At 37.3% G+C, this 25,105-nt stretch overlaps 1 protein-coding gene across 3 annotated transcripts in view; it reads left to right on the forward strand.

Moving 5' to 3' along the window:
- The window catches only part of FGF12 (fibroblast growth factor 12), a 530,610-nt gene that overhangs the window by 366,835 nt on the left and 138,670 nt on the right, over nucleotides 1–25,105 (forward strand). For all 3 annotated transcript variants that reach the window (XM_012806903.1, XM_012806902.1, XM_003792698.2), the window contains one exon: nucleotides 7,104–7,207. In XM_012806903.1, the coding sequence (XP_012662357.1) occupies nucleotides 7,104–7,207 (104 nt within the window). The remainder of the gene's footprint in view (nucleotides 1–7,103; nucleotides 7,208–25,105) is intronic.

Raw genomic sequence — 25,105 nt, forward strand, 5'->3', positions numbered from 1 at the left:
GGCTGTGTACATTGGATACTTTTTCTTCCATTCCTGTGATACTTTGCTAAGAAGAACATTTTCCAGTTCCATCCATGTAAACATGAAGGAGGTAAAGTCTTCATTTTTCTTTAGGGCTACATAGTATTCCATGGTGTACATATACCACAGTTTATTAAAGTCACCGGCGCTCTCACCCAAGTTCTCCCAAGGTAATTCAACTGAGTGCCCAAGCCCAAACAAAAGAAACAACCCACAGGGAAGGCTTTCCCTGTCTGCAGTCTCCCTGCTGTTGTGGTTATAGCTGAGGCAGCCCATTTGCAACCATTTGCCACTTCTTCACTGCTTTTGTCCTCCTCCTGGGGTCCAGAAGTCTCTCACTGTCTCCCTGTATCCCCAAAGGGATGTTTCTGGGCAGAGCCCACAAGCCAGAGATGCCTGGAGTCTTCTCTCCCCAATCTCACTGCTCCAGGTTACAAAGAAGCTGTTACATGGCCTCTGTCTTGCTCTGCCCCCAATGAATATAAATTCTTGAGTTTTTCCTTTCTCATTTGGTACTACGTTCTCTCTTTCCACTTAAATTTTAACTTGAGATTGGCTTAGGTTTTGTAGGTCCTGAAGCTTATCTGATTTTGAGTACTCCTTTGAAAAAATAAACATAACATGAGGAAATAAAAATTATATGCAAGGGTGAGTAATGTGAAAAAATAAAAAAAAAAACAACAAAAGTTTAAACGTTTTTTAAAAGCTTGGAACTCTCTTAAAGAAAAAGAGAGAGTTTAACTCTCTTAAAGTAAAATCTAGGAAAATAATAAAATATTTTAGTTAATTACATGTTACCTGCAATTCTGTACATTTATTTTGTATTATTTTCAATGTATAATCTTAAAGATAATTTAATCTCAATCTTTTCTGCAGCATGATTAATCAAAATTGATACTTTTTTAATAACTTCAAATGTTTCTTTTAGCTTCATAGTTTATAAAGATCTAGTGATGGTAAGCATATGCTTGTTGGCTATCTTCTTTAGAAAAATGTTTATGTAAGCCCTTTGCCCATTTTTTAAATTGAGTTATTTGGGATTTTGTTGCTGTTGAGTTGGATATTAGACCTTAACAGATATTCAGTTTGTAGATATTTTCTCTCATTCTATAGGTTGCCTTTTCATTCTGTTGACTGTTTTCTTTGTTGTTTCTTTGTTTTTTAGTTAGATATAGTCACATTTGTCTATTTTTGCTTTTGATTCTTGTGCTTTTAATATCACATGCAAGAAATAAATCATTGCCAAGGCCATTGTCAAGACGTTTTCCCTTAGGTTTTCTTCTAGGAGTTTTACAGTTTCAGGTCTTATGTTTAAATATTTCATCCATTTTGAGTTAATTTTCATGTATGGTGAGAGATAAGTGTCCAATTTCATTCATTTTTTTTCTTTTGAGACAAAGTCTCACTATGTCACCCTTGGTAGAGTGCCATGGTGTCACAGCTCACAGCAACCTCAAACTCTTGGGCTTAAGTGACTCTCTTGCCTCAGCCTCCCAACTAGCTGGGACTACAGGCACCTGCCACAACACCCGGCTATTTTTTGTTGCAGTTGTCATTGTTGTTTAGGTGACCTGGGCCATATTGAACCCATAACCCTCGATATGTTGTAGGTACTGTAACCACTGTGCTACAGACGCTGTGCCTCCAATTTCATTCTTTTACATGTGAATGTCCTGTTTTCTCAACGCCATTTCTGGAAGACTATCCTTCCCCTTCATTACCTTTCTCCATGTCGTTTTTGCCATCTGGTTTCATAATGGGATTTGGCTTGTTAATACATACAGCATTGGCTCCATTATTTTATACTGACAATATAATAGTCAACTTTATAAAAAGATTTAGAATGAGATACTCCTTTTGGAAAGGACAAGATTAGTAAGATCTTTGAATGTCAGATTAGACACATGGACTCTATTTGCCATATAATTCTAATTTTTATTCAGCAAATGTTTACTGAGATCCTTAATATAAATAGAATATATAATACCCTGCATATTCTTTCTCTCTTTTCTCCTCTCCCTTCACCGCCTTACCTCCATATTATACAAGCATATTTTAGATATGATTTCTGTTTTGGAACGCTTACAGTCTAGTTGTGGTTGGGAGAGAAAACAAGATATTTCAAAGGAATAAAATTATAACTTGTGATAAATATAATCTAGATCCAGGAATAAATCAGCTAAGAAATGAAAGAAAGCACTTGGTATTTGGTGTGTCATTTTAAATGTGTCAGGGATTTCAGGGTGAAGATAGAGGGAGAATGACATTCCAAGCGGAGGGAACTAACTTAGCAAAATCATGGATTTTAGAAAGTAGGAGGAGGAAAATCATATTAATTAAAAGCAGCAAATAAATATGTTAAAGTGAAAGTGCCACGTAGCAGAAATGTGTGTTGTACACGTAACATTGAATATCATTCCAGTAAGGAAACATAAATTCCTGAAAGTAATGTCTTTTCGTGGCCCTTATAACCAATAGCAGTTATTTAATATATACTGTGTATTATATATCTAACTATACTACAAGTTGCAGAGACTACCCTCAAGAAGCTTGTGTTAATAGGGATGGAGACAAATAACTCTAGAACCATGTTGTGAATGCTGTCACAGAGATAGGCACGTGAAATAAGCGATTCTGGAAAAGGAAATTACTATCTCTAAAGGGTTTGGCCAAGACGTAGGGAGGGAGTTCAATAAAGCAGGCCTTAAAGGGTAAAGAGGGTTGGCTACATTCGTTTGGAAGATAGGTTTTCTAAAAAGAGAGACCAAACGAGGACAAACTCTAGCCTAAAGATCAAGGGGGAAGTTAGGAAATGGCAAAACGCTCTATGAAGCTGGTTACAGTAGATGGAAGGGGTGACAGATGATAAGCTGGAGATGTGGACTGGAGCCAGGTTGTAAAGGACAGTGGAGACAGGGAAGAATCAGCACAGTTTGCAAGCAAGGAAACGACATGAATCACTTGCAGGGGACTTGACGAATGGGTGGAAGCCAGTATCTCAGTTATAGATGAGTTAGGGCAAGGGCTTTGAGTTGGAGACTGGAGACTAAGGAGAAATTATCACTGAGAAACAAAGGGCTTCTGTGAGCTGGCAGCGAAGGACACTACACTGACGGTAAATAATTGATAAGGGTAAGTCACTTGCCACTTTTGGAGATTTTAGGAGGCAGATGAGTGCTCTTAAAAAGAGAATGCTTTGGAAGCTTTTACCTATAAAAAAATCTTATTTCAAATTGTTTACTGATTGTTTTTTTAATGGACCTGGTAACCCTCCCAGAACATACCATCTAAAAGCCATCATCCCCTTGTGGTTCATATGAAACATTCACACAGATTTCTTGTTTTTGTCTCTGTCTAGCTTCAGCGGTTTTCTCTCACTTCTCACATAAGAAAAGCTTTATGGTTGTTTTTTTCTCCTGTTCCAGCTACATGAACTAATGTTATTAGCACTTATCCTGGGAAGTCTTTACTTTACAAAGACATTATGCACAATTTGGGATTTCATTAGTCCTTCTCACAAGAATTGCCACTGAACTTGATACATGCATTTTCCGGTAGCTGCTGTTATTTACAGTGTATAAGTACCTTGCATTTAGTTCAGACTTTGCATATTCATTCTGCTGTCATTAGCAGTCTGTACTGGTTAGGATTACATTGGCTCTGCATTGCACAGACTGAAGTAACAAGGACTCATTTTTTCACATGAGAGCCAGGCCTACGTCTCTGCATGCTGGATGGGTGGCTCTGCTCACTAAGTTCTCAGGGACCCAGCTCCTTCCAGCTCACCTGCTTCTGGTCACTAGGGAGTAGCCCTGGTTTTCACCATCTGAGATCATCCAGCTACCATATACCTGCCCAGGCAGCAATAAGGGACAGGGTTGGGCAGAGGGACAAAGGACACCTAGAAGCTGTCTTTAAGGAAGGGTTCTTCAAGTGTGTGGACCCGCTGGCCTACAGGTCATTATCCAGCACTGAAACCCTAGGAGCTACATCTAAATGCAGGCTGTGCAGGGAGATTCAGCTAAAGCATCTATTAGTTTGCAAGAAGTTAAGAATAGTGTTGGGGAAATTAAACCTAAGAGAACAAAAGGAGGCTGGGCGCTGTGACTCACACCTGTAATCCTAGCACTCTGGGAGGCTGAAGTGGGTGGATCCCTGGAGCTCAGGAGTTCGAGACCAGCCTGAGCAAGAGCGAGACCTCTGCCTCCACTAAAAATAGAAAAAATTACCCAGGCTTCATGGTGGGTGCTTATAGTCCTAGCTATTCAGGAGGCAGAAGCAGGAGGATCTCTTGAATCCAGGAATTAGAATTTACTGTGAGCTAGGCCAACACCATGGCACTCTAGCCTTAGCAACAGGCTGAGATGCTGTCACACACACACACACACACACACAAAGAAGAACAATAGGAGGAAATATACTATTTTGGACAGAAAACTGTATTAGAGAGGTAGGAAGCCTTTGTTCAGATGCAGTTTCTCGTAGGTTACTTGGCTGAAATTTGTTTGTCCTTCTAAAAATTGAGGTAGTCATTCTGTCCTAAATTGTTCATAGCGTTTATGATTGAGGATCAAATCCATCTGATGAATTTATCAGCACTTGGAAAATTAAATATTGCACAAATATGAAGCATTATCTTTTAAAGCATTAAGCAAGCTGTAAAAAGTAAATTAAAAAAATATTGCTGAGGCAATATGACTATTTTTATATCAGTCCCACAGTAACCTTATTTGACAAGCAGAGGGATCAAGCATTAATGACAAATAATTATTATACAGAGAGATACATCTGTGTTTATGAATCACTTTCAGGAACACAATAATGCATTTGATTCTTCTATCAACTTCGTGCAGAAAGGATTGTTATGCCCATTTTAAAGATGGAAAAACTAAGGAAGTGAGGTTAAATGTATATAGCTCAAAGCCACGTAACTGAGAGGTGCAGACAGAAACGATGTTGTCTGGAAACATCTAACAGTCTTATAATCTAATCTTTCTATGCCACGTGTCTTGTTGCCCATTTAGTAAAGACTAGATCTCTCAGATTCGAGTGACAGACTCGAATCCTCATGTATCCTTACTTTGTTTACCTGGTATTCTTTCTCATTTTGCCCCAGTATAAATCAAATCCTCTGATCTCCCATTCCCTTCCTGCATACACACGTTACTCTGCAAAACCACCTAACTTGCCGCCCCAATAAAATGTTCTTCTCCTGTTGACTTTCTTAACTTCCGCCGCCGCTTCTTTGAGTGCCAAGGTAGGCTCCATTTTCTGTGTGAGGCACTTCGGGCCACACGGATCTTCCATTTTCCTGAACTTCTGTAACATAGAGAATATATATAGAATGCATATATTACATTTAATTATAGAAGTAAATTATACACTGTATCAGATTATTCCATATGTCTTAGATTTTTTTTTTTCTCCAACTAGACTTTAAGGTTTTGTATTTCTTAAGTTATTTTAGTAGCACCAGGACAATGGCAGGAATACAGGAGAACTAAAACTAGTTCAGGTCTGAATTGAGCCAATGATCCGTAAGCAACTATTAAGATATTTTTTAAAATAATGCTTACCATTTATTGAATGACTATTATTACGTAAGCTGTGCAGTCTCTCTGCATTAAGATTTAGTCTCAATTTTCATGACAAATGAGGAAACAGGTTTGAAAGAGAGTGATCCAATGTCAACTGCTAGGAATTGGATCTGGCTGTAGTGAACTTAGTGTCTAAGGCTTGACTGAGCCTCTACAACTCTCAGCTAAACAGTTGACTGAAAGACAAATACTATGTGTGCAGAGGTGTGTGTGCATGTTTGGCTTACAATCCCAGATTGAGAGGAGCCCCCATCATGGAAGCATTCCTAAGTAAAAGTAGCCCTTGGGTTAATTTACGTGTATCTTATATCAAAAACGGACAAGGTAAGAACTGATAGAGATTTTATAAGTGGAAAAGATAGATAAGAACATTTGAGTCAGAATATAAAAGTGAACTGCAGAGATATTCTCTTATGCATGTAGTCATGAGAGATTTAATTTATAGCCATGTTGCCATGTACGGGGTCTAATTATATGAATGCTTTTCTTCCATATATAGTGTAAATTGTTTTAGGATAAAGGCAATGTTTGCTGCTTATGCTCACTTTGAAATCTCAAAAGTAACTGGAATAGTGCCAAAGATACATAATTATAGAAATACATCGTCAGAAGAAAATTAGATTATCTTGTTTTTCTTCTTCTTCTTTATCTTTTTTCTGACGTCTGAAATCCTTTTCCAAGTGGAAATTACAGACGGTTGAGTATTTTGAGTGACGGGCAACTAAAATACATACTTAAAGACAACAAGCCAATGTTCTCATTTCATCCTAGTGTGTTGAATTAAATTTGCCAAAGTAATTTTTAATGGTTTTACATAGACATCTATAAAATATATCATTGTAGTTTAAGCTATATGTCAGTCATCTATTCATCTATCGTTGTTTACACGTGAAAACCTGTAAATATCAAGAGAAAAGTGCTGTCCTTGGTATTACAGCCAGCGAGTCAGTGATTTTTCCCTTCATCTTCCATGTTTAACGTGGAAAGTCTTCCACTTTCTCCAGTGTTCAGAACCACAGGGAAAAGTCTGAAAACAGAAAGTTCTGATATATATTTCAGAAATCATATTTTATTACTCCTTATAACTACAAATATGTTTTTGACTGTTGAGAATTTTTTGATCCCAATTATTTAATTGTTAGGAAAAAAACGTCTTATGTTACACTGTTTCTGTTAATTTTGAGAATCAAGGATGTTGGGCTCTCAGATCCAGGGGCCCTTCCAGACCTTCTCATCTAACCTCTTTATCACACGGGTGTCTATGTAATTGACCTGAACTTACACAGGCAATCAGTGGTGGGACAGAGCCAAGACGTCAGTTATCCTCATTTCCAGACCTCTCTGTCTTTCTCTCTTTCTCTTTCCTTTTCCCTACCACTTTCTATTAATAGGTTTTAATTCTCAGAAGAATCGTTGTAAGAAGCAACATGACTTATTCAAGAGGTCACTAATTATTCTTCTCTGTCTTCTTTTTAACCCCTGCAGCCCTCTTCAATCTAATTCCTGTGGGCCTCCGTGTGGTGGCCATCCAAGGGGTGAAGGCCAGCCTCTATGTGGCCATGAATGGTGAAGGCTATCTCTACAGTTCAGTAAGTGCCTTATTTGTGTGTGTGTGTGTGTGTGTGTGTGTGTGTGTGTGTGTAAACTGCAAAAATGGCCATAAAGAGTTCACAGACTAACCGCTATTTTAGGGAAGCAAATTGGAAGTTGAAGTCATTTTATATTTTCTGATTCAGCTGTTCAGTTATGATGAGGATTAAAGATCATGCCTTGCTAAATGAGAAGAAGCCGGTTACTTTCCACGCAATATGCATTCTCTGTGTCTCGCTTCCACTTCTCCAGAGTAGTCTCTCTTTCGAATTTTTCCTTTCTGTTTAGTTCAAGGCATAAGACGTTTTCCCTTTCTCTTGTTGCTTCTCCTTCAAGTACAGGGAGTAGCTTGAGAATGGAAATTCTTCCATAGACAAATTGAAGGGAGTCTTTTCTGTCCTGTTGTGGAGAAAAAACAACCTTTCAGAAGATGGAGAGTATGGTTTTGTTTGTTCCTCATGTGTCAGAGTCAGAGTAAGTGTTTAATTCCAAGGCAATATAAACTAGATTGGAGGCAGAGATGGTGGGCTTGATTTGCGTTTCAATTACTATCTAGATGTCTCTTTGGGTAAATCACATCCCCTCTTTGCCTTTATTTCTGAACCTTTAAAAGGAGGGTGGTGGACACCATGCTGTCTAATATCCCTTTTCAGTTCCCAAACTGGTAAAATTAGGTGGCATCAGTGGCTATAACATAATTTCGAGTAGTTAACACTGTTTTGATGCCAGTCTCACTCCCAAGGTAATAATTTATGCATTGAGAGAATGTGGCTGCAGGGAATGTTGTGTTTGTCTGTATTTATACATATATACAATTTATTTCTGCTTTCTCACAAGAGAGTTGGCTATTTATAGTTGGTCAACAAAATTTCTTGAAAATCATGGCTGCAGATTTCCACCCGTACTTTCTATGACCTCAGTAAATAACACAAGGTTACTTAGGAAGTTCGTGTAGGCCTACTGGATTTTAAATTAGTTATTGGCTATTTTATTAGGCTCTTTCATTGTTCAATTATGCAAATCTCTCGTGTAGTGGGGCTCAGAAACTGATACCCCGAAATGGGACAGTCCTTTGTCTGTCCCAAAGCACAGGATGGAGTTCCCGTATTGGCCTAGAGTTTGGATCTGTCAAAAAAGAAAACGATGATCTCAGGTCCCTTCCTTGAGTTTTCATGAACTGAACTCATAGCTTTTGAGGAAAGACTGAAGTCTTTCTGAATAGCCTATTGTCACAAACCATTGCCTACTCCATGTGCCTCTAAAAATACTGCTCTCCCCAAATCGTACATTGTTTCCATCTCCCTCCCCCCTAGAAGGGGGCATAACCATTTGTATTGCACGGTCTGAAGTCATTCTCCCCGCTGTGCACGTTGTTAGGTTTGTCTGCCTTTATTCCTATCAATCTCCTTTTGTCAGTTGATTTTTGGTGAACCTTCAGAGGGCAAAGAGCAAGAATTCCCTTGGTCCCCAAAGGTACATTATTCTTTCTTATTAGTAATACACCTGCCATTTATATTAGAATTTTATTTTGTTTTTGGAGACAGAGTCTCACTTTGTTGCCCTCGGTAGAGTGCTGTAGCGTCATAGCTCACAGCAACCTCAAACTCTTGGGCTCAAATGATTCTCTTGCCTCAGCCTCCTGAGTAGCTGGGACTACAGACGCCTGTCACAACGCCCAGCTATATTTTTTAGACGTGAGGTCTCGCTCTTGCTCAGGCTGGTCTCTAACTAGTGAGCTCAGGCAATCCACCCACCCCGGCCTCCCAAAGTGCTGAGATTACATGTGTGAACCACCTTGCCTGGCCTGTATGAGAACTCTTAAAGTTACCATTTTACTGTTGAATTTATTTTGATTTAAATACACAATTATATGTCCTATGTGTACATATGCATTTTTCAAGAGTTTCTGCTTAAAATAATATTTAAATACAATTTTAGTCAAAATACTGGGCTTTCATTCTTGGTCTGTCATAGTTTTAACAGTTCTTAATGTCCAGTTAGGGTGAGTCCATTTTAAATGTAGAAATTAAAATATGAAGGAAAGGTAACAAACTGTTGTTTTGAATAATTATAGTAACTTTTTTTTTTTAAGGAAAAAAACCCTTTCCTTTAAAGAAAAGTTAAAGCATGGAGTTTATTTTAGGGTAGTATTACTTTAAAGATTTAAACAGTCATTAAATAAGCAGTTAAAGGTAGACTGCATTAATTATATTTAAAAGGTCATAATTCAGGTTGTAATTCTATAAGAACTATGGAATTCAGATCTTTGGACTAGAGTTGATTTCTACAGGCCCAGGAAGAGGAAAAACACACAAAGTTTGTCAACAGTATTGTAGGCTGGAAATAATTGTGCAGGAGTGCATACGCAGGTGTGTCTGTGTGCGCAGTGTGTGTGCGTGGTGTGTCTGTGTTGGGGGTTGGTTTCATCCTCTGGAGGTTTTATGGAGATGCATTGTTTCTGTCTTTCTTGCTTAGAATTGAATGAGGTTAAGCTGAGAGCAGGTGGGGGAAGCTTGGTAGGAGAGGTTAAGAAACTTTTTACTCTTAAACTTTAGAGAATTTTTTTAGCAGGATCTTTTATTAGTGTGGGGCTGAGCAATTGAGTTACCTGTTTGGGGTACCTAGCTTTTCAGTTCTGTCCTCTTAAATCAGACTTGCTCAAACCAAGAATCGTGATGCTTTCTCCTGGTGAGTTGAACACCTGCTGCTAACCTGGGCTTTCCTGAGGTGCTTTGGGATACAGTATTAAGGCTGGAAGTCCTTTGAAAAGCAGTAGCTGGGCACACCACTGAGGGCTTCGTCTAGGGACATAGAGGGAGAGCAGAGAGGCTGGAGCAAATGCAAAGGCCTTAAAGAAGCTACTTTGGAATCCAGGAGAAGTTCACAAAGCTGTCATTTATCTCGTCAGTTCCTTGGCTCTCTTCCTATATAAGCTTGGAATGAAGTCCCTTGTGGCTTTTGATTTTTCCTCTTTCACCAGGAGACTGCCGGTGTGAGTGTTAGGTAAGGTAGAGCCATAGTTTCTAAAATCCATTCTGAAACATCTGTTTCCGTAAGTGAGTTTAATCTGTGTATATTTGATGAGGTTATTGGTATATGTGAATGTGTGCTTACCGTAATAATAGTTTGTATTTTTAAAATCTACTTTTGATTCTCTTTCTTTAAAATTTCTGTTGCTTTATTGAAGTTTTTTCTATTTTTTAAATTCTTCTGCTGGCTTATTAATGTAAACTATGGTTTTATTCCTTTATTGGTTATTCTTTTTAAAATAGTTACATAGTTCGCGAACTATTTTTAGTGTTTCTGTCTTCCTTCCAAACAGCTCCTGGCCTTAGGATGTTTTCTTGCTAGTAAATCCTGCGACCTTCTCACCAGTTTGATTCGTTACACTTTAAAATAAAATCATACGCACAATCAGTTATTTTATAGCTAGTCACTGAATTTACCAATCTTTCGGGTAATTTCTATGCATATAATTTTTGTTTGCATGTGTATGTGTATCCAATGTGGTCTAACTTCTAAACTAAATCTTTAATCATTTCAGGTATAGAGGGGTCTGTGGATGGTGAATTCATTTGTCTTGGTAGCCATGAAAATGTCTTCCTCTTTTACTCTTGAGTTGCAATAGATATGAAATTCTAAGTGGACAAATATTTTTCTTAGCCCATATACATTTATTTTTTTATTATAATTTCCAGTCTCTTGTGCTGAAAATTTGAAAATAATTGAAGAATATTGAATTTCAAGTTTGAACAGGTTATATAGACAGAGCAAAGCCCAAGCAAGTCTCCTTTCTCCATTGTCCTCCATAAATTAACTCACATTGGTATCTTTTTATATTTAAGCAATTTGTACTGAATCTGGATAAATAAAAAAATTGTAGATATGCATCATCTGGTATAAAATTATAAAGCTAGATAACTGTGGTTAGAAAATTGATGGCATACTATTTTAGATAATTATTGTAAGACGTGTACTATATAATAGGATATATACAAAATAAACCTAGTGTTTACTATGGTGGCGTCCCTGATGCTGCTGTATCTGTCTTTTCTGCTGGTTGTGTACCTGTGTAAACCATAATCTTCCTAAAGCTCAACTCAAATGTTGCCTGATATGTAGCCTCTCTCTCCATTATCCATTTTCAAAAGAGAATTAGATGGTATTTCTGCTTTAATATCACAGCAGTTGGATTTTATTTTGCCGGTGGACAGGACCTATATGATATTTGCCTTTGCTATCTGGGCAACACAGTTCCCCCAAACACAGCCTTAAGCACATTCGCTGGCAAAGATTTCTCACTAAAGACTACTGAATTTTAAAGAATAGCTGATTCCAAAATAGGCAGAACAAATTTAATACAGTAGTTGGACAATTAACTATATAATCAAAGCTTTATTGGCTTTATTCCTACAACTCACTGTACAAATGCTGGCTTGTCCTCAAAGTCAATCTCAATAAACCTAATATTCATTCAACGTGTATTTCCTGTAATGCTACCATATGCCAGGTACTATGTTATCTACCAAGTACATAAAAGTGGATGAAATAGGTAAGATTCTTACCTGCTTAGAGTTTGCACTTATTGCCCTAATTCTTATAAGGAGTTTGGGCCAAGCACAAAGTTAGAAGGCGCAAACCCCCAAACCACCCTCAATTCTGGCACCAACTGCAGGTGTGAGAGTTCATGGACTCATTCTCTGGCTTGATGATTTGCTGGGACTTACAGAACTCACTGAAAGCTGTTGTTATTATTCTCCTGGCTATGGGGTTTATTATCAGGAAAAAGATACGTATTAAAATCAGCCAAGGGAAGAAGCAATCAGGGCAGTGTCCAGCAGAAGGACCAAACACCGAGCTTTTACTCTTTTCTCCCGACAGAGTCAGGATGTGTTCCTCTTTTGGTACCAATGTGTAATTAACAGGCATGGAGGTAACCACTAGCCCAGGTAACTCTCTAAAGTTTCTGCATTAAGAGGTTTTATTGGGGTCCATTTTTAGGCAAGATTCTTTGATTGCTCGTGTGGTTGATCTCAGTCTTCATGTCACCCGATGCTGAGTAATCCAAAGTCCCAACCAACTCCCATTGTTGTTCTGTGATTTACCCAAGCCCCTCAGCCAAACACAGAGTCCCTCCCAGGAACCAAGGGTAAAGGCTCTTTTGGGGCATGTTGAGGTTCTTTATGTGTTGTTGAGGTTCTTTATGTGTACACATGCTTGTCCAACATCCAGGTGAAGTGGATGCCATATTCTGTCAATATTACCCTCTGACTCTGCCTCCAGCTCCACCCTCTTACCCTTCTGCTTGTCATTACCTTTCTTACCCCAGTTTGGAGAAAAGAAAAGACGAACGAAAAGAAAGTTATGGGAGTAACATCTGGCACATCAGCATTTGGGAAATAAAAATCTAACTTAATTGTTTGGACATCTTGAGAGCCTTGATATCTGTATTGGGGAAAATGACCCTTAAAAATAATGCAATTTGAATAATTTAAAACACATCCAGAGCTTGTAACTAGGCAGAAACTCTTCAGCCTTTTTTAATGAATAGTTTGATGAATTTAGCACACTTGTCACCGGCATTTCAGTGATTAATAACGATTAAAACTTTTCTAAAAGGCTTATTTTTTTCCTAACTACAACTATTATTTATTTACTTTATAAACTTCAAACAGTTGTCACCCTAATCCGAATCAGTTTGTGAACTAATGGGAGTTTTTTCAACTGAGGGACAAACTAAAATCAAATTTTATGAACACAGATTTTTATTTGACCAATGTCTTAACCCATACAGATTACATTTGAAGCTAAATTGGTGGTAAAGTGACTCCTTCAAGTGATTATATTTTAGAAAATAAGGGATGTTATAAGTTGTCTTGGGGGTAAACTGTCGTCAGAGAGGCCCCATTAGTAATGGCGGTGCTGGCAGAAGTCAACAATACTTTGCTTAGCTTTTGTTTCTAAAAGATTTTTAGATTTGTATTTAATTTTCTCAGCAAGTTCGTGAGGATGGATAGGAATAAACTATCAGATGTTGATGAAATCTGAGGCTTAGAGAGGTTCTTGACTTCAATAAACTCATCCTGGTGAGTAACCAAACCAGGGCTTAAATCTAGGTCTTACCTTCAAAAACCGTGAGCTTTTCATAATACCATCCTGCCCTTGGCCTGCGTGTAATGAAACCTTTCCATTGTGGAGTGTTTCTCATTTTTGTTCCCCCAACTTTCGAATAGACGATTTCATTTGAGCCTTGCGATGTCTCTGGTATTACTGCTGAGTGACAGAAGGAATGCCTTGGGAAACAGAGAGGTTAAGTGACTAAAATGAGGTCACTCAGTATAGTGAGGAAGGGTAAGTAAAAGCATCTTCTAGTTCAATATTCAGTTCTTTCATCAGCATTGCTTCTCCTATTTGTTGCTGAAGTTAAGGACGTGCTACTCTGTGTTACAAACCTAATTGAAAGCATCATCCTTTGAAGGGCAGGGCAGTCTATCGCCTTGTTTGTGATGGCTTTGTTTAAAGGTGTCAACGACAGTAACAACAAGAAAAATGAGAGAGAGATTGCTAGACTGACGCGTCCTTTGGTACCATTTAGTATTCCACACCTGAATCTGGGGCTTTACCCAGAGCAGATGATGTCTAGAGTCTGAGATGATATTGATTTTATGCTGAGAAACATGGAGAGGCCTCTGAGGAAGCAGAAGGGAGAGGCCACTAGTGAGACTATTTCATGCCACGGAGGTGCTTTTCATTTTACCTGTCTAATTTCTTTTACTTCCCCACCGTCATAGATGTCCACAGTTTTCCATCATTTAGGACCCAGTAAAAATTTTTTCTAATTTCTGCAGTCAAAAATAGCTGACACATGATCCACTTTGGTAAGACATTTATCTATGTCTCTTTTCTTCTTTTGTTAGGCCTCTTTATTTGCTTGCTTTGTGTGTCAGATGCAAACTCCTTGAAGTTAGGAGCCTTAACTAACATAGATTACTGCCTCTCAGAGCAGTGGAAATTATAATTCTCATGTAAAAGCATCTGTTAAAATTTTATTGAATCATTTGATGGAGGCATCGTGTCGTTTAATTCTGTTCATAATTCATGGTTGACTTAATGGCCATTATAATAATTTGACCCTACACACTTTACTGTTCAGTTACTAGTCCTCTTTTAAATAGGCTGTGGCTGTTCTATTGAAACATGTGAAATTTGCTAGGGGAATCTTACTCTTCGTGCCTCTTGGGTGTTGAGACTGATGCTGTGTGGTAGTTTTCAAAGCTGCTGTGGCCATATTTTCCTTTCTTTACTGAGTACTGATTTTAAAGGGTGAGGGAGGAAAGATGTCTTCCTGGGAAGCTACCTGGTCAGTACAGTTCATCTGTCAGTGACAATTTTCCTTTCATCCTGAAAAGAAATGGCATTAAAAAAAAATCACATAGAAGTAGAAAGTAGTTACGGACTCTGGGATTTGAGTTTCCGTATCAACCCATTTCCTCATGGGAAGTTCTGAAATCTGAGCCTTACTCAGAGATGTTTCTGGAGACAGCAAATGGTATTTCTGAAAAGTCAGGGGGAGAAAGAGAACAGAAACTTTAGCCGTCAATGCCAAATGAAACTCTGAGAGTTTTGAAATGAGGGGAGTGTGGGGCGGGGGCAGGGGGGGTAGAGATAACAAAAGCTTTAGCCATTAATGCCAAGTGAACGCCAAGTGAAATTAATGATGCCTGCATAGCTACACATCAAAGGGCAAATCACAGAGGCTTATTCACCGAGTAGATTTTTCAATATTCACTTTAGGTCATTTACATAACTTTTTCTTCTCAGATACTTGTAATTTCCTTAAATTGTGCATCATTTCTTTTTTTATCTTAGAGTACTTTTTGGCCGTAGCACCTAGAAAAAAATTACTTACTTTGTTTATTTCTCCCCCCACCTGTATGTACTCATTGGGCTAGAGTATTTTTTCTAACTAAAAAAGAAAGATGCTAGGCTCTCACGTTGTGGCTTGTAAACATGCAGTGGATTTGTTGTTGTTGTCAAAGTTGTTGGAACGTTATTGCCTTTCTTCTGGAAGAATCAACAGGTCATTAGTTAGTTAAACTTTCAGTAGGGACTGGGTAATGGTAAACGTCCATTTTTGCCTTATTAGGATGTGTGCAGTAGGAAGGAACGTTGGTTTTATTCAAAGAGTTTCCGACTTCTGTAGAATGTTAATACATTAGCTCCAGGCTTGGTCTTGATTGTGAAAATTAGCGTATGTGTTTCTAGTAACATTTTTCCTTAGAACAGGATTCCGCTTCTAAGAGCAGCCCTAATGAGGACTTTCCATAGAATTATTTTTAAAATGTTGCCAAATTTTACTTTTTTTCTTTCCATGTTGCCATTAAGCATAGTAGGCCAACAGGTACTCATATTTCTAAAATTTTTAGATTCTGTTCCTTTAGTCATCAATCAGGCAGGATTAACTAGTATTTTTAAAAGTGAGCTTTGGAAATAAAACTATGTTTGAATCATATCTCTGTAACTCAGTTTCTTTGTGATGAAATTGAAAAATTTCTTTATTTTCTGGACTCAGTTTCCTTCCATGTAAAATGGGGGCATGATTATAAGATACTAAGCCAAAATTAAACAGGAAGATGCATGTAAAACCCTAGCGTGGGTAATAGTATGTAGTCAACACACAGTGTCAGCCATAAGCAGTACAATGTTAGCAATAGATATATTAAAGAAGATGCCCAGTGCACCCTCCATCAATTGCTCATCATCAGTTTATAAAGCTTTTGTAGGGTTAGTCCCACCCTTAGTTCTAGCAGCAGATCCTGGTTTTCCTAATCTAATTTCTTTAGCCACCTGGCCATGGAGGGTTGGTTGTGGGGTATTTCCTATCTAATTAGGGTTACTCAGCTTCCAGCACAAGACATGACTTTGTCTGTTGCAGGATGTACCCTTTTATTTTTTGGAACTAGGTTTGGAGCTGAGAGTATACAAGGACCTCAACTATCTTAATACCACAAGCAAATATTCTTTCTGAGGATGATTCCAAGACTCAGAGGACAGAAGATCTGGATCAAATAAGGAAGCAACTAGGTCTCATTTACATCCTGTGAATTTGCACATAAACTCGAAGCCAGCCCACCCACTGAAGTTTTTCGGTTTCCTGAGCCTGTAGCTGCCCTTTTTGTGTAAATCAGGTTGGGTTGCTTTTTTTTCTTAATGCAGGAAACTGATAAAGAGATGAAAATATTTTCAATTTTTGGATAGTAAGACCTTCTGAAAAAGCTGAAGCTCCATGTAGTCTGTGTTGTTTCTGCGAGGACATTACCCAGTGGCTCCTTCTGAACCCTGGGACCTGGCCGTGGCTTTCTGGTACACCATCAGTTTTGCTTTCCCTTGCCTGGTTGGTTCCTCCCCAAGATCCAATTTAAAAATATAATAGTATTCATGTTTGAATAAGACCATCCTCTAAAGGTAAGGATCAATCATTTTTGCTCCCCTTCCCCCAAACTCCATGCATGAACCAGCTTTTCAACTCCTGACGGCTTTCGTTCTTGGAAATACCTTCTTATGTGACTCACTCGGAGGGAGGCAGATCACATAAAATAAGTCTTTAGTCCATGGCTTTCATAGATATCAGGGAGATGGAAAAGGAAAGAAGTAATGAGCACTACCTGGAAAGCTAAAATTAGTGGATTTTCAATGGAAATTTGAATAGAATAGAGGAGTGGTGAAACAGAGACGCAGAAGGGAGTCATTTTTATGACCAGGTCTGTGGAGAAGTTGGCTCTTTGAAGACAGCACTGAGAAAAGGAACATTAAAAAACAACCAAAAAAATAAGAAAAAGAACTGTGATAGGTAACCAAATAAGAACACGGTAGACAGAGTTAGAGCACAAAATCAATATATAGGAATGTAAATGATGTATATTTCAATTAGGTCCAACTGGAAAGAAAAACTTTGTTTTGAATCCACAGAGAATTTTGGTCTCCTACGTGGTAACTGTTTGTCCTGACTGACCCAGAATAGTTGCATTTTATGCCTGATGTCTTAGTGTAATTGTTGGTAATTCCTGTTTAACCCTCCAGAGTCCTGGATTAGGATTTTGTCATGCCTTATGTGTGATCCTACATATGACTTATATGTCTTATATGTATGAGGTATCAGTGTATGCAGGAAATCTTCCTAATTTGAAAATTCTCTGCTCTGGTTTTATTTTCCAAGAACCAATTCATTATAACACATTCTTAAGTTTGCCTTCCTAGATCAACTAGGAATTGAATTTGGCTGTTCACTCATCAGCTGTTCAAGCCTACTGGGGTCAAAAGATTTTGATATTTATTTGACTTTCTTCTCTTGGGACAAGATGGCTTCTATGTCTACAGATAATGTGTGCACTTCCTAGAGGGGCGCAGAGGAAGGGGCATAGTGGTACCTTTATTGGAAAACTACCACTTTGACAAAAGCTACAGAAGATGTCCACTCTTAAATCATTGGGTAGGACCGTCTCACATGGCCACCCCAGGTGGAAAGAGAGTAAGCTAATACCTGGCATTTTGTTTGTTTTTGTTTTTAATTTTGTCGTATATACTTTGCCATGTCTATCAAAATCAGGATTGTTCTTAGCTACTTTGGGCTGCTATGACAAATTGCTATGGACTGAGTGGGTCAAAAAATGGGCATTCACTTCCCACAAGCTGTTAAGTCCAAAATCAGAGTGCCAGCATGGTTGGGCTCTGGTGAGGGCTTTCCTCCTGGTTTACAGTGGCTCTTTTTCTTGCTATGTCCTCACATGGTGCAGGCAAGCTTTCTCTTGTCCCTCCTTGTAAGGACACTAATCTGATTTATGAACTCTCCATTCCATGACCTAATTAACTCGCAAAGGCCCCATTTCCAAATACCATCTCACTGGGGATTAGGCTTCAGTATATACATTTGTGGACACGAGGATTCAGTTTTGAAGCATGAAAGCTGTGTTAATAAGAAGAAAAGAATGCATACTGTGTAGACACCTGACGGTTGCCCTACTCTAGACCAAAAATTTATCTGTCTATAGAGTAAGACTGTAGGACAAGAAGGAGAGAACAAGGGACTAGATGGGAGCATGGATAAACATATGTAGTCTCTTTATTATGTTGCATAAATTTTTTGAGTCACCATAAATATTGGTTGATAAGTTTATGAACTTTATTAGGAAGCTAAATATTGAACTCTAGAGACTATGGTGAGGAGAGATGACCTCTAATTTTATTCAGGTCCAAATAGATTAAAGCTCACCCAGGATTTAGAGACAGATGCTTTCGGTTTGTTGAGATTTCATTGCAGATTGCTGGCTATTTCCTCTAAAACATTTTTCTACAGCTAGGGCAAGGATGAATAAGCATTACTTCTTCGACTTTTATTATTCTATTTCAATAGATGGGAAAAGATTTTCTCTGCAGGGAACTGGGGGAGGTCATGAGGGAACTGAAAGCCACCGTGGAGAAGGACATAGCAATGACTTTGTTCAGGCTTGTTTGCCTGTGGTTTTGATGTAACTGTTCCTGAAAATCCAGGGACCAGCAGATCACCTGCGCTCCCACTTATCTAATCACCTACTATCTACTTATTTAGAGTAGAGCCACATTGTCTCAGGCCTGGGGAATAAAACAAAAAACATGTCTAATGTATGGGAGCACAAGACAACCTGTAAACAAATAAATATGAAGTTTACTCTTTGGGCTTAGAACTATGAAAAGGATAAATATATTTTTATAACAGAAGAAACTAATTTAGATATACTTGATATGAAAATGTCGTTTAGGAGATGATGCTTAAGCTAAAACCTAAAGATGAAATGAGCAGAGAGTATATCATGCACCAAACCAAGAAAAGAGTGATCCTAGTTACACGTGTACCAGGAAAGGGAGGAACAGTGCAAAATGTTTGCAGGAGCAGATGTTTGTAATATTTGTAAACCTTACTGATTGTCCACCCCTTTTATCTTGTATAGGTGAGTGCTAGTTCTGACATTCATCCATTTGCATTTGTTCATCTATTCAATTTTAAATATGTGCACTTATCTTGTGTCCAGTGCTGTTATAGATTCTCTAATCACGAGGGAAGAGAAAGGGAAATACTGTGCTTTCATTCTACAATAAAAGTGCTATAAAAGTTAGGTGCTATAAAAGAGGAAAACAGGGCTCTAGAAACATAATATGCTTTGTGTCTTGGCATGAAATTTTACATTTTTCATTAACTCTCATGAATTTCTTTCTTATATATTTTTATTATCTTTACATTCTGGCTTATTTTGCACAGAATCCAGAAATAAGATGTTTAATTTTTTTTAACATGTGTATACTTCTTATTGAAATACTTTCTTCATTGTTAATATGTTTATAGGGATTTCCTTGAACATTCTTAGTTATGGCAATAAAAAGACCCTCTTGGGAATTAAGACTTAAAAAAATCTGGTTGATAGCATTTTGCCCAAAAAATTATTTTAAAGGCTAATTTTTCACACTATATATGAAAAAATAACTCGAAATGAATCATAGACTCGGGCATTATTTTAAGAGTGTAAAAAATCTGATTGATAGCATGTAGTCCCCAAAATTATTGTAAAGGTTGATTTTTCACACCACATATTAAAAAGTAACTCAAAATGAATCATAGACCTAAATGTAAGAGCTAAAACTATAGAGCTCTTGTAAGAAAGCAGAGGGGTAAATGTTTACGATTCTGCATTAGGCAGTGGTCCCAGAAATAACGACCAAAAGCACAACCCACAAAAGAAAACATAGATGTTGTATTGTATTATGATGTAAAAGTTTGGTTCTTCAAAATCACAATCAAGAAGTGACAAGTCAGTTCACCAAATAAGTGATAAGCTTGATTTAAAATGTACAAAAGCAAATAATGTAACCAAACATACGTACCCTTGTAATAGAATAAAAGAAAACTAAGAAAGAGAACATTTTGAAAAATCACGTATCTGATAAAGAGCTTATATCTGTAATATACAAAAAATTCTTAGAACTCAATAATAAAAAGTATGCAAATGATCTGAATAGATGGATTTCACACACACACACACTCTCACACATATTGTATACAGCCAAGAGTCACAGGAAAAGATACTCAACACCATTAACCATGAAGAAAATGCAAAGGAGATGCCACTTATCTCCCGCTGCAATGGCTGTATTAGAAAAAGATAGTTAGCAACATATATAGGTGAAAATTGGGACCCTTATATACTGCTAGTGGGAATATAGAATGGTATGTGCATTTTGGAGTACAGCCTGGCAGTTTCTCAGAATATTAAACATAAAGATATTATAGGACCTAACAGTTCTGCTGCTATGTATATACCTTGGAGAAATGACAATATGTGTCTATACAAAACTCCTTTAAATGAATATTCCTAGCAGCATTATTCATAATGGCCAAAAAGTTGAAAGAACTCAAAGGCCCATCAACTGAATTGTGGATAAATAAAGTTAGGTATGTGTATCCAATAGAATATTATTGGGTGATACAAAGGAGTGAAGTAGAATATGTCATAGCACATATGAACCATGAAATCACTGTGCTATGTGAAAAAAGCCGGTCACAAAAGATACAATCTACATTGCATTTATATGAAATGTCCAGAATAGGGAGCTACTGAGATGTAAAGTGGATTAATGGTTATATAGTGCTGAATGGGGATGAGAGGAATTGGGTGTTCATGGCTAAATGGGGTGCATTGCTTTTTAGGGTGCTGAAAATGCTCTAGGATTAATCAGGATTATGGGTTCACAACTCTGTGGATGTACTCAACACTTGTGAATCGTACACTTCCAATGAGCGAACTGTATGGTTTGTGAATTATATCCCCAACCGTGCAGTTACTTACAAAGCTAATTTTATTTAAAATGTCAACTTAATCATGCTTCAATAGATTGAAAAGTAAATAAAATCATTTGTATTCATGTCTTCAATACCTATTAATTGCATTTTTTATTTGTTTAAAGTAGCACAGAGATATGAATTTCCTCACAATTGGAGAAGCAAGACAAAATTTCAACACTGTAGTATTGTAGCAAAAAAAAAAAAAATGGAAAAAGTAGCGGACATGGTAGAAATCTTGGTCTCATTGTGATGCTGTGGCTTACACTGTAACTGCTGATGTGTCTGACCACAAAAGACTATGAGTTCTTCTAATAGGATCAGTATTTTTCTAGGACTGGCCTTGAACTTTACTTACTGAGCTTGGGTTTCTCAATTATTACTCTCAGTTCTTTACAAATATATGCATATACATGCTTTCTCTCTTTAGATCAATTAAAAATGCATTGTGAGATAATTTGTAATCCTTTTTACCTTTAAATGGCACCTTGGGTCTATGTAATGATCTAGAAATACATGTATCTATTTAGCAATGCACGTTTTAGTGCCTTGCAATAGAGTATATTACTTCCTAATACACATTTGGAAATTTCAACTTACAGTTTTAAAATGTGAATGTTTTAAATGGGCTTTAAATGAAGTTTGAAGCCAATTTGAATATTTATAGACAGATGAAGATATAACTTTGTAAAATTAAATATTTATATTTAGTTTTTACATATTATGATAGAATCTCTTCAAGATCATCTCTGAGATACCCACATAGCATAAATCAAGAGGCAGCATGTTTCTTCCACTTTCTGCGTTTCATTTGTTTCACCTTTTTCATCATTTGAATATAAACACATCTAAACTCATAATAGAAGCCTGTTTCATGAAGTGTGGCTATTAATTCAGGTTTTATATTCTGACATTGTGACGAGTATTTTATCACCACTTTTTGTGTTTGTTACGGAATTCTTAAGTCTGTTAATGAAGGCCAGGGGGCGGGTTAATCAGTATTACCGTCAGGGAATTGGATAAGGCTTCATTCTCAAATGCTTTACCATTTTAAATATTCTGTATTTAGTTAAGCTTGTATAGTTTAATTTATGCCATTTAAAAAAAAAAAAAAGGAAAAGAAATGCTCTAAACCAAATCCTGAGAAGAGCAGAGTTTTAAGATAGATGAAAGATTTTCTGTATAATTTAGCCTAAAATAACATTTGATGATTGGTTCCCTTTAAAGACCTATCAGTCTCTGCTTGAACACCTCAAGGTCTAGAGGGGTGCACCACACCAAAAGCTCTCACGCTGTGGTCCAACAGCCTGGTGCAGTATGAAAACCAGTTTTTGGAAGGGGTCATACTTGAGCTGTAATTGCATTTCTGCTGCTGATTGAGTTTGAGTGATTTACTTAATTTCTCTGAGTTCCTCTTTGTCATTTTTAAAGACATTAGATCTTCGTGGTAAGTGTGTTAGAAAGATTTAGAAAGGGAAAATAAGAGGCGATACACACAGATCAATAATGAACACCCAATAAATACCATCCTTCCTTCCTACTCCTTATAAATGGCAAAACACTTCACAAGATAGAAATGTCTCAGTGTGGTGTGTGAACAATTTCTTATCTACCTATTTTAAGTGAAAAGATAGTAACGCATTTACTTCTGTTCATCCTTTCTCTTAATTCCTTCATTATCTCTGCTCCCCATTCTTCCCTCCAAATCCCAGCCATGGCAGCTTGACCCATCAGGTAAAACGAATACTGTAGATGTAGGAGTTTAAAGCACCTCATTTGGTTGGAACTTTTCTTTATATTTTGCGGTATTTGTTTTACCATTAAATCTGCAAATGTCAGTTAGCCTCCAGTTTGGTATATTATTATATTAGTTTTGAGTGCTCTACTAACATCTGAGCTAATATGTGATTGGGACAGTTGCAAATTGGATTTTATTTCAATGTTTACATGTGTTTTCTTTTAACATCTGATTTTTATTTATTTATTTTTTATGTTTTGTTAAGCAGGCCAGAGTAAGGCTCTGACCCATTGCCCCTGGTGTGCAGGGCTGGCACTCTAACAACTGAGCTATGGCACCCATCCCTGAACATCTAATTTTTAATATGGGTGTTATCTAGGTGTGGTTTTTATTCTTTCTTTCTTTCTTTCTTTTTTTTTTTTTTTTTTGAGATAGACTCGTATTACATCACCCTCAGTGGTACACAGCTCATAGCAACTTCCAACTCTTCGGCTTAAGCGATTCTCTTGCTTCAGCCTCCCAAGTAGCTAGAACTATAGGCTCCCACCACAATGCCTGGCTAGTTTTTGTTGTAGTTGTCGTTGTTTGGCAAGCCTGGGCTGGGTTTGAACCCGCCAGCCTTGGTGTATGTGGCAGACGCCCTAACCTCTGAGCTACAGGAGCCAAGCCTGGTTTTTATTCTTAAGAGTATTTGATGGTTTCTGCTAATTGTTCCAATAGTGATTGATATTATTATTGTAATCTGAAATAGAAGTGTGTAGTATAGAGCAGTAGATTATTATAATAAAAATGCATTTCTTAAGTCCATTTTCTGGTCCTTGTTCTCAAATCTGTGTTTACAAACAGACTGTATTTTTTTGGTGTCTTATTCTTCACAAAATGAAGAGACAAAGGCAAAAGCCCCACTGGCTAAGATAAATTGTGAAAATTTAAAATGGAGTTGTGCAGCCCAAGTCTCAGATGAAAAATGTAGAGGGAAGTAATTGGCCACGTTCCAAACTCCAGAAGACTGATCCACTAGGCCAAATGGAAAATGAAGTTTCAGAAAAACCATTCTCCGAAGAGGCATCTTTCATCTTGTGTAGCAGTGAATAGAACTCTTTGAGTACTGTGATTTATTTGACCACTTCCCTGGAGTCTGTGTGCCTATCTCTGCAAATCAGTTTCTTGGCCAACTCTTAAAGCCCAGCCCCAAAAACAGTCAGCTATTTTTTGTTTGTTTTTAATTGTGCTTATTGTATTGAGAAATCTTCCAAATCTACCAGTTCTATGGTGCCATCTAGCACCCTGCCCACTCCGGCTTCATCTTTATTGATAGTTAACAAAGTGAACTGAGAGGTAGCTGGATTCAATCTCAGTGCTTCTTTTTCACTAAAATTAGAATCCAATTTTTGCTGAAATATCTCTAATATTGTGGGCTTTATATACTTCAAGAACCCATGCTAGTATAGACTTATCTTCTCTTTAATGTGTCTTTTTGATCCTAGTTCTAAATACAATCTGGAGTCACAAAAAATATAATTACTTAATACACGCTTGGCACATGGCTACTGTTCTAAAGCTATTGGCTGTTAAAAAGATTGAATTTTTCTGTCTCTATCTTCATTCTGTCTCTGTCTTGATCATTATCCATGTTCATTTCTAGATATACATTTAGCCTCTGTCACATAAAATGATGCCTAACGCATGATCAGAGATTTAACATTATTTGCAAAAATGATTATGATTTCTCACATACCACATTTTTAATGATTTGTTGGAGACATTTAAATACTCTGCAATGTGTAATCATAGTTTATATGAGAGTAGTAACCAAATCCAATCATTCACAATCACTTTTCTCATTTTAAGGAAATAAATTTTTTAATAAATAATGGACAAGTAAACGAAAGAAACATTAAATTTTAGAAATAAAGGGAAACCAATAAATTATTTCCTTTATCTCCTACTGTTTTTTCAGATTAAAACTTTGAAATCTAGAGTGTAGACTCTTAAAATCTTCTTTCATCACTGACAGCTCACTCTTTTATTTATACACACCTTTCTTAAAATGTGCATTTCATAATCTGTGGAAGTGATGTTTTATTTGTTCCTGTTAGCTCTTACTAACTATTCTGGACTTTCTAGGGCCACCAGAAGACCATTTATGGTCAGTATATACTGATGACCAATATAGAGCTGGAGAATTAGACTTCATTCATTGGACACCTAGAAATATGTTTTAATAATTGATTAATTTTTCCCCTGAAGGTAACAGTTTTATGAGCATTCTGGTGGTCTCCAGTACTAGTC

This window comes from Otolemur garnettii, unplaced genomic scaffold (genome assembly GCF_000181295.1).
Source record: "Otolemur garnettii isolate 467f Iridium unplaced genomic scaffold, OtoGar3 scaffold00060, whole genome shotgun sequence".
NCBI classification, from domain to species: Eukaryota; Metazoa; Chordata; class Mammalia; order Primates; family Galagidae; genus Otolemur; species Otolemur garnettii.